Source organism: Puccinia triticina, chromosome 2A (assembly GCF_026914185.1).
Source record: "Puccinia triticina chromosome 2A, complete sequence".
Classification (NCBI taxonomy): Eukaryota; Fungi; Basidiomycota; class Pucciniomycetes; order Pucciniales; family Pucciniaceae; genus Puccinia; species Puccinia triticina.
Genome location: NC_070559.1, coordinates 5,200,408 through 5,210,536, shown reverse-complemented (window position 1 = coordinate 5,210,536; position 10,129 = coordinate 5,200,408). Strand labels below are relative to the sequence as shown.

Sequence of the window (10,129 nt, the reverse complement as noted above, 5' to 3'; positions counted from 1 at the left end):
GCGACCCCCTTGCATGTCATGACCTGTCCTCACCAAAGCAGCATTCCGGCAGAGGTCAATGGTCATTTTGCCCAATCATAAAGAGATCAGCCGACCATGGCCACCATATGAACACTATAAAACATTGGGGCAAAGTTCTCCTTTGGTGATTTCCCAATCTTTCAGGGATCGAGTAAAACAGGTTGGAGGGTTGCCTTTGTCTTTGAATCTAATCTTGTGATTGTAACAGACACTGCTTAGATTCTCTGCTTATGCCACAAATAACAGATGAAATTTACAGTAAATCATGAAGAAGTTGATTGTTTGCACTGTAACTGTGTATGCCAAGGGGATGATCAATTCCTAGCAACGGGACTGTTGGCTCAGATTACAAGCGGCTTGGATAATGCAACAAAAAATTTCTATTGTTCATGTAAAATGACTTTCTTTTACCTATCCTCCCCCATCTTCTGGTTGTTTGGTTGGTTCAATTGAAACCAAATCTACCCCATGATGGTTAGATAAGACATCACCATGAGTTCAACAGGAGATGAGAAATCTTTCAGGTATCATTTACACATGCACAAGCAGTTAACTTCTGGAACATTTACCGTAAGAAATCATAGTAGGATGGTTCACATAGGGATTTTTTAACCCTGCTGATGTTATAAATCAGCAAGCCTTCCCAGCCAAATTGGCTGAGACTGTGGGATAAACTTTATTTTGGTCTTGCTGATTCCGGCCCTACGTGAACCGTCCTAGTATGGCACTCTGTGGGAAGTGCAACAGATTCCCCCCTGGTGCATGTACAGGTTGGCAAATCCAATAGCCCGGTTCAGGTTGGCAACTTTGAACCTATTTTTATCTGATTTTATCATAAAATTTTGACAAATTTTTCAATCATCAGAAAAAGTGGTTTCAGAAGAATCTGACCAACTTGAAAAAAATGATAAAATGGATAACAATGGCCTTAAAAGTCCAATGTGAACCGGGCTAATAGGAATTACCAGCAGAAATTCATTCTGAAGCTTTAGGAAGCCAAGCTTTATTTGGAATGGCTGTAGATTGTGTCACAGACCAGCAACAGCAAAAACATACAAATAAAGTGGCAAATGAAAGGTGCTGGGTGACCACGGATAGTAGATATCTAAACTCAAGGAAACTCATAACAGCATTATCCACCATAAAAAAAGATATTCAAGAACCTTCATAAACAGAAGGTATTTGTGTAGCTGTTTTGTATCTTGGAAGGTGTTGTGTTGTGTAACAGTGTTGTATTTTATTCAAAAAAAGAGGGGCAAATCGACAAGGATGAAGGGAAATTATTGGAAACAAGGAGTTATGAAAGAAGAGCAAAAAAAAGACGACATACAAATAAAGAGGAAATAAAGTTGAAACAAAATAAGAATAATATAATGTGTGTTTTGGAGTAAAAGTAGCCAATCATCATCAAAAAAGACAAAAGAAAGGAGTTGAGGGGGTGATATATATATGTATGTGTATAGATAAAAGAGAGAAAGAGGAGATCAACTGATCGAGCGTTGATCGAGAGGAATGGTAGGCCGTTGATTGACAGGAGCGGAGGAGGAAGAAGAAGGCGCAATCGAGGAGTGATCGTTAGGGACAAAGGAAGAATTCGAATTGGGATTGGAAGGCGGATGAGGGGGATAAGGGTGAGGCAGGTTAGTAATTGACGCGGGTGAGGGGAGTTTAGAGGAAGAGTTTGAGGGTGGATGGGGGGCGTTGGAGGAGGGAGGGAGAGCGGTCTGGTCGCGATGGAAGCTGAGGCGTTGGTGAGAGGGTGAATTGATGGCAGATTCTCGCAGCTGATGATGGAGATGTGTGGCGGGGTCGAGGGGTCGACTCGGTGTGGAAGGGCCGAGGGCGGGGGAGCCGGGGTAGCCGTTCGGTTCCGCAAGATGGCCATTGGCAAACTGGGCCCCGGCCGGCCGGCCAGGGCCCTGCTGTTGCTGCTGCTCGGCCCGCGTCCCATCTGTCGGGTGCACCGAGGAGGCATGCAAGTCCGGCCGGTGTGGCTGCACTTCTCCCCTACCCCGGTAATGTTCCGTGCCCACTTTCCCCGCGGGGCGCAGTTTGCCATGGTTGGCTTTTAACAGAGCTTCGACCCGCTTCAATACTGTGTCAATCAAGCAGTGGGCTAGGTTAGCACAGTCGATGGAAAGCTTCGAGTGAAAACGAATGACTGACTGTCTTTGGAGGTGATCTCATTCATGTTCGAGCTCAGGAGCTCTTGGTCTTGCATGATCAAATGGACCTCTGGAGGCATCTGAAACAGTTCGTCCTGATATTCCAGCAACTCATGGACGGCCCGAATGGCTAGGAAGGATTCATCTCTTGTCGGATCCTTCGAACGTGCATAGAGAATATTCGGCGTGATCACCGTCGCCAGGTTCTGCAGGTCCATCTTCGAACCCGTCTCCTCATCCACGTGCGAGAACGACGCCACCCACTTTAGAAAGACAAAGAGCACCTCCATTGTATCTCGATGCGCTTTCGGTAGCAAGCAACATATCAGATGTAATGTCTTCCGTCGAGCGGCATCATTGTCAACCCCTGTTGAATCAAGAGAGTCAATAAGAAACTCTCGATAATAAATTCAAGAAAATTATCTCAAAGACTTACGTTGGGATGCAATAAACAAATGATACAACTTGAAGGTCAAAAGAGGATCGGGAAGATCTCTCAGGAACTTCTTCAAGAGGGCGGCGAGTTGTACGGCATTGTCATCGCTAAAGTTAACGTTAGAGTCGTCGCGATCAATAGCGTCGGTGAGCTCCTTTAGTCGGCGGATGTTCCCATTTTTCCTGAACACCCCTTCGACCGACATGTCCATCTGCTTCATCGCCGAGATACAGTCGTCGACAAAACTTGGCACACGTAGTTGGCCTGCTCCGGCCCCTAGCAGCGAGTCTACCCCATGTCTCTCGATCAAGACGTCCAATGGCACGCCAAAAACACCTAGATTGCACGGTAAAACCTGCGGTTAATCACTTGCTCGTAATAACTTCGGATGAGATTTGCTTACCCTTTTTCTTAATCTTAGCCTTGTCGTTACCACCCTTGAACAGTTTACCCCAAAAGTTACCCTTTCGAGCCTCGATGATTTCCAAGAGTTCGTCGAGTGAGGTGTCGTCCTTGATAGCCGAGCTCTCGCTCGCAAGGGTCAGCGCGGCGACGTGCTTGACGATCACAGACTCGAGTGCTGAGAGTTCAGAAAGGGTGGCGACCTGGGTGGGCAGAGGTTTTCGCTGTTCTTTAAACTGCTCGGCCTCCATAGCCCGAGGCAAGTCTGCGAGGGTGATCCCCTGCTCTCGGCCGACCGGACTGGTCGAGCTACCCAGTCGGGGTTCATCTCGGACTATCAACTCGTTCGGCGGATGGTCGTCGACGATCCTGACTGCGGTCAGGTTCCGGGCAAGCGCTGGACGGACATCAGAAGCATACTGTTGCTTACTCAGATCCCCATACACTGGAGGAGAGGTCACCAGGGTCGACGAAGAGGGGTAATTTGGGTGGGCGCCATTGCCTTGAGGTATCAGGTTGAGGTGAGTGGGCGGTGGGCGAGGAGGGGGCTCGGTCCGTGGCAGATTCACGAAATCACGATCTCGAGTGGGATGTGTCATGTTGGGGCGTGGTCGCTCCTGAAGCTGACGGGTGGGACCAACGGGGGAGCGACTAGTTGATTGCCGAATCGTCGGTTCATTCGGCCTTAGCGATGTCGAGCCGTGTCCACCACCGTTCTGCTGTTGTTGTGATTCGCTTGTTGCTTGCGCTACTCGTCCTGACGGGCTCTCTACTACAGTTGACCGCTGGGGTATACGCGCTGTAGTCGACAGCTTCCGATCTAGATCTACAGACTTCATCCGCTTGATGTCAGTTGAGTTCCGATAAGCATCATATAATGATCTCTCGTCGCCATTCATTTGGGTGAAACGGGGATCGTCTGAGAGAAAGAGGATGCATTGGTCGATCAGTCATGAGATGAGTTGGTTTTAAGCGTAAAATTAGGATTGAAAGGAAGAGCTCACCTGCTGAAGCTGGTAAAATGCCCCGCTGTTTGAGCAAGCCATACAATTTATTCAGGGCAACACAGAGTAAGAAAGCGTATTGTTCGAGACGAGTGACAGATTCAAAGCCGTCCTTCAAGTTGATAGAGGGGGGGTTCTGAGTATGAATGGCCATCGAAGCGCATTCGTCGCAGTAGATATGGAGAAATTTGAGCCGAGTGCCTTCACGAGGGGGTTGGACATCAGCCTTGAATCGTTTCACAGGAAGTGGGGGTAGTTGGCTCGAGTTAGGATGGTCGGTCGAGGTGAGCTGGTTGGCGGGCTTGTCGGCTTTACTCGCAGATCGGTGACAGGTCGAACATTTCAAACAGGCCGTATGCCATCGGGCACTGGTCCCGAATCGAACACATTCCTCCTCGACAGTTTGCTTACACCCCTCACACAAGTCAGTCGTTGCTTCGCCCTTTCCGACCAGTGTCCCAACGGCTCTTGTCAAGCTTTTATAGCCATATGGTCGGAGTTTGCCATTTGCCGATGATGGGTTGGGGTTCTGGCTTGAGGCAGCGCCGGTGCGCTCGGGTTGAGCAGATGGTTGGCCAGTCGTGGCTTTCGAGGCATCCGGATCTCTTGCTAGACGGTCGAGCCGACTCAAGAATTGCAAGATACCATTCCGGTCAGAGTATTCGCGCTCTAGTTTGAGTGCACTGGTCAGAGCGATTCGAATCAAGATCTTGAGGTAATGCGCCAGTCCGGTGACGAGAGAGAGGAGCTCCTTGGTGATGCTCATCTTGCGAGCCCCGGTTTCATGAGTGTGTGATAAGAGGGAGAAGAAGTTGACAATTTTTTTACAAAGCATCCTGGCTTCTCGGACGTGGGAGATCTCTGAATGATGATGTACACGGGAATCTACCGGTCAGCCGAATAGATGTTTTGAGAGAAGTAGTCAAAGGATAATTGGGACAGACCCGGTGCATTTTTACTTCGGAAGATCACGTCTAGGTCATCGATAGCAGCGAAGAGGGTTTCGACATGCAGGACAAACTTGCCAGCCATCCGAACGCCCTCGAGGTAGAGACCGCTGCTGACATGACGGAGCATCTCACTGATACAGGCCGCAGAGCTTTCTTCAAAGGTTGATAGGACGGTCCAGATCCGATAGACTTGCTCTTCCATCTGTTTCTGTTTCTCCTTGAGAGTTTGAGGTGTTTCATAATTTTCCTGTTTTCGCCAGTTTTCAGGAGATTCAGGTTGGCCAGAGGCTTGTGAGCTTTTGATGGTTTGAGTTGAGACGGCGGTAGATGAGGAGGGATCAATTGAGTGTGAATCAGAGTTGGTATCGTGGCTATGTGGAGGATCATTTTCGGCAGGTTGGAGGCTTTGAGGGTGCGAGGAGGAAACGGCGAGTTTGATGTTCCAGAATTTGTTGATCATGTAGCTGTGGAGGTAGAGGTGTTCAATAAAAGAGAGACGAGAATCGCAAGTGGGGCAGCAGATGGATGAACATACCACTCTGGATGCCAATGTTCGTCCGTGTTATTCCTGTTGATTTCTACGAACTGTTTGAGGATGGCTGTCCGACAGCCGGTACATTTGACTGCAAACCTGGTCGAGTAATGGAAATGGCAGTAGACCTGACCGGAGTGCTCGTAATAGCTATCCTGAGGTCCAAAGACGGTTGGACAAACCGAGCAAGTGAAATGCTCGACGTGAAACTTCATGTCTACAAGGTTGGCCGGGTCAGTTGATAGGACGTCGCAAGAGAGGATGATCATCAATGGCTTACCCAGGGCGGTGATATAGCTTCCTCTGAGGGCTCCGCCACATTTGGCACAGATAAGACCCAAGCGCCGGAAGTAATCGGTCTCACAGAGTGGATACTGAGATTTTCCATCGGGCGAACCGCTGTCGACAGGGAAGAATTTGCTAGCAACCACCTTGCCACAATCCTGACATCTGAAGCAGTTGAGATGGTAGACGGTGCCGAGAGCTCGGACGAACTGGCCGGTCATCGACTGCCGACATTTTGCACAGGGTTGGCGAGGGCTGGATCCGGCTGATGGTGTGGTGGGTGTGTTGGGAGGCAGACTGGGTGAGGTGGCGTGGAGTGAAGAGGGGGGAGCGTGGGATGAGGAGGAGGAGGAGGATTCGGTTAGGTTGTAAGATGACGGTTGATGGGTCGAGTGGGTTGATTGGGAGGACTCCATGGATGCTTGGTTCCTGGGTGGGTCGGAGTGCTTGTTCGGCTGAGGGATGACGGAGGGGTGGTGGTTATGATGACGGCGGCTGACAGGGTGGAGGGAGTGAGTGTCATCCAAGCATGAGGTGGGATCCGAGCGGGACTTGAATAGAGGCTGGCGGTCAGGCTGGTGGTGGGGAGAGTTGAAGGAGCGAGTCGGCTGGATTTGATGGTGCTGGAGCTGTTGTTGATGGACAGAATGGCGGGTGAACGAGGTTGGGGAGCTGCTGAGGGTGGTTTCTTCGAGGGCAGGCTGTCGCTGTTGATGATGGTGGTGGTGGTCTGAGTTGGCGTGAGGTTGGCCTGGTTGGGCTTCTGCTGGTGCTGGTGCTGCTGGTGCTGGTGCTGGGCTGGTCCCCTCGGTCCTCCCTAGCGCTGTCGGTCGGGGCTCGGGCTCCTTCGGGGGGAGCCTGAGCAGCCGGGTGGAGACTATCAGACTCGAGCCCCGGGGGCTGAAGCTCAGCCGATCGGGGGCAGCACGCTCTTCCCACTTCTCGGCAAGAGACCGGACTCCCCCGGGGGTACTGTGGACCATCTGATGATCGGAAGCCATCGGTTCCGGAATCGAGCCTTGTTGACCTTCATGAGCGTGGGCTGGGGAGTGAGGAAGAGTACTGGGATTGTTTGTTGTGCGTGGCCTGAGCATGCTTTCTCCCATCGAGACTGGGCTCTGCGTCTTGGCCGGAGGAGTACACGGGAGGGAACAAGTGAAATTGGCAGGCTTTAATGCCGAAGTGCCATCACTAGTGGTGCCCTCAGTCTCCGGATTGTCGAGCTTGCTGCTGAGTATCTCATCCTGAGTGTTCTTTCTGGTCATCGTCGGCGTCGGCGTCTGCGTCGTCGGGGTCGATGCCAGCTCCTTCTTGACCGTCTTCTTCCCCAGATTATCGGTATTGATACCAGTATTAACATCTTCAGTGGGTAATGGGCCGATTAACTCTGAGCATTCGATATCATCAGCCGCATCCGAATAATTGCTAGGCTGGCTATCCTCATCATCAGTGTTTTCATCTCGATTGTTTTCGTCGGCTTGAAGTCGTGAGGATGATGGACTGGCGACTCCTTGGTCAGGTCGATCGGAGTGACTATATTGACTATCACTATTCTTCTGCGCGGGGTCTCCACCACCGCCGGCACCGGCATCGGCAATGGAAAGACCGTCCATCTGATATTTCTATTATCCCTCCTCCTTCTACCCTTCTTCTTTGCGAACGTCTCTGTCTGGTCGATCTTCGTTTTTTCTTCTTGAACCGGAAAAATTTGGGAGACAACAAGGGTTGAAGGTCTCGGGTGTCGATCAAGGTGAAATAAATAAATATGGGGCGAGAGTGTATTGGAATAGGATGGGTGCAAGTCATACAGCCGCCTGCTCGCGAGTCAGTCGACCCGGGACAAAACAAGCCAGTCGCGCGTCCGAACCCTAACTCCTCGAGCTCAGTTTCCCAGACATCAAATCACCGCAAGTTCACACACCAACTGTGATTGCTCCGCTGTAATACTAAGGATGTGTCCAGACTCATGATCAAGGATCATTGCATCATTTTCTGCCGTGATCAGAACCAAGCCCGTTCATCCACATGGCCGGCCATGGCACTTCGAAAATGTGTATACAGCCAGCTTTTTTACACAACAGAGACACCCGCAAGACAAAAAAAGGTCACGTTTGTATGTATAAGAGAGAGTGTGTACAAAAGGTCCTCGCAAGCTCCAGCTCGAATTTGTATGGCCAACTTGGACCTACGTTGTACGACATCTTAACTCAAGAAAGAAAAGAAGAAGCTCTAACACAGGGACACAGCGAAGGACCTTGAAGCAGCGTCAGCCCCTTCCGCTGTCGACAACAGCCAAGACGGCCTTTGATCTAATCTCGCTGTGAGTGTTCAGCTAGGACTACCAAATAATTAAATATCTTTCTGCTCCGTTATAAATTATAACCAACCAGTCGAGACGCAAGCGATTAAACGGCAAGGAGGATGGATCTGAAGTTGAGATTGATGTTGGTCGCGCTGTTCATGAATCAGCTTGCTTTTGACCAATATTTCTTGACACCAGTGGCGCCAACAATCACCGGAGCTGCCTGCTCGGATGGCGCTCGTGATGAGAACGCCAACAACGACCGGTAGGATCTTGTCAATCATGTAATTGGGCACATCGCTCCGAATATCTAAACGCTTGCGTTCTCGACCGCACCGGCTTTTGCAACCAGACTCAAGAGTTGATGTCGATGCCGATCACTGCGCCTTATCGATCTCACAGGGTGTTTTATAGCAATCACCGCGACCCTGAGGATTTAGGTTCAACGCAGATGAGTACCCGGTGTCAGCGATCTTGACTGGACAATTTCCACCTGAACAGTCAGCGTCCAAGCGGTCAACGCCCAAACCGTAGCAATCTCATTCCCTTCGAACCTTCCTCTTCTCATCAGCATTCTCCAACTTGCAAGCCTGTTACCTGAAGATGACTTTCCAGACTACTCTGATCAGCCCAGCTCTGAAAACAACCAAAAGAATGAGAATACAAAGCTTTTTGTGTCATCATAAATCATGAAAGCCTGTCATGAATGCAATCAATTCATGTGCAGCATCCAGTTGACGGCACTAGCACATGTGACCAAATCCCAACAAACACCGTGGATGTAGACTGGTAAACTGTCAAGGAAGGACCCCACCCCATGGATGTGATGCAAATAATGCTAACGTCCTGGGTTCAAATCTTGTCCAGCTTTGTAGAAGTTGTAGCCCAACAGAGGGTCCAGCTACTCCTCCTGGAGACTATGGTGGATAACTAAATCCTTGGTAGCACCAAGTTTCTTCTCTACCAGGGATTCAGAATGAAGGCTAGTTTCCACAGTCATTCCAAGGGCATGGACAGAAACCTGTAATTCCCCTGCTTTTATGTGGGTAACCAGATATCCAGCAGCTTTTTCTTTCTCCTAAGATTGATAATTATTTAGAAACCATTCAATGTACAGATTCTGTGTGTGTATTTCTTGGAGGATCTCAAAAACCTTTATACATTTTGCGTCTATCATTGGGTTTTGTTACTGAGAGGCAGGGATGTGCTGCCAAAGGAGGGTTTGACTGAAGTTGTAGGTTCTCAGACCATTCACATATGTTGATTAACATTGCAGGTTCACTAGAGTAGAAGTTTTTGCTGGCCCGGTGGCCTGATCCTGCTAAATTTGGCGAAGATAAGCCTGAAATAACTGAAGGACTCCTTGAAGAGTGTACCTAAGTATTCTGGGGATAAATTGGGTCACTGGGGCTATTCATGATAGATAATCAATGAGATCAATTGATTATTTTGGGTGCAATCTTTGCCTACAGTTATAAAGTATTGCTACATTGTGGTTAAAATCTACAAAGCTTGAGGCAACTTACGGGAAAGAAAATGGAAGACCTTATGACCATTGGGATGACAGATTTGAAATACTAGATTTCCATAGCAAATATCATTTGCTGGTGAAAATTGCAATCAACACATTTTTCTCTCTGAATAATACATATTCCCATTGGTTTTTGTGCAGTTTGATGAGGTAAAAACAGCTGTGGGTTTTTTTTTTGGACCAGATAGATAAGACCTCAAGTCCTAAGTGCCCAGATTATCATAATGGGGAGGTTCATGTTGGCAAAAATCTGCTTTGTCTGCTCATGCAGCCTTCAGCAAGGTTTATGGATGGTGAATTGCTTCCAAAGGGGAGCTGCCCACCAGAACCTTGTGGCTATCTCAGGACAAGTGGAAAGCTGGAGGTGATGGTTTTGATGACTGATTTTGAAATCAGACTTAAGTGAACCCCCACATATGTAAATATGCTCTTCCATATATGAATGTGGTTGAGCTTGCATATGGGCCCCTGGAACAGGCCCTGCAGCAACAATGGGAAGTT

At 49.1% G+C, this 10,129-nt stretch overlaps 2 protein-coding genes across 2 annotated transcripts; both read right to left on the bottom strand.

Annotated features, from left to right (window-relative positions):
- Positions 1 to 1,505: 1,505 nt before the first annotated feature.
- Positions 1,506 to 6,016, bottom strand: PtA15_2A569 (uncharacterized protein; the record flags this gene model as incomplete). Its single annotated transcript, XM_053166601.1, has 8 exons — positions 1,506 to 2,116; positions 2,188 to 2,553; positions 2,623 to 2,958; positions 3,026 to 3,943; positions 4,029 to 4,889; positions 4,973 to 5,442; positions 5,514 to 5,727; positions 5,791 to 6,016. The coding sequence occupies 8 exons, from the start codon at positions 6,014 to 6,016 to the stop codon at positions 1,506 to 1,508; spliced, it is 4,002 nt and encodes a 1,333-aa protein (XP_053017807.1).
- Positions 6,017 to 6,156: 140 nt separating this feature from the next.
- Positions 6,157 to 7,408, bottom strand: PtA15_2A568 (uncharacterized protein; the record flags this gene model as incomplete). The annotated part of the gene is made up of 3 exons (XM_053166600.1): positions 6,157 to 6,555; positions 6,620 to 7,048; positions 7,112 to 7,408. The coding sequence occupies 3 exons, from the start codon at positions 7,406 to 7,408 to the stop codon at positions 6,157 to 6,159; spliced, it is 1,125 nt and encodes a 374-aa protein (XP_053017806.1).
- Between the last annotated feature and the right edge of the window lie 2,721 nt (positions 7,409 to 10,129).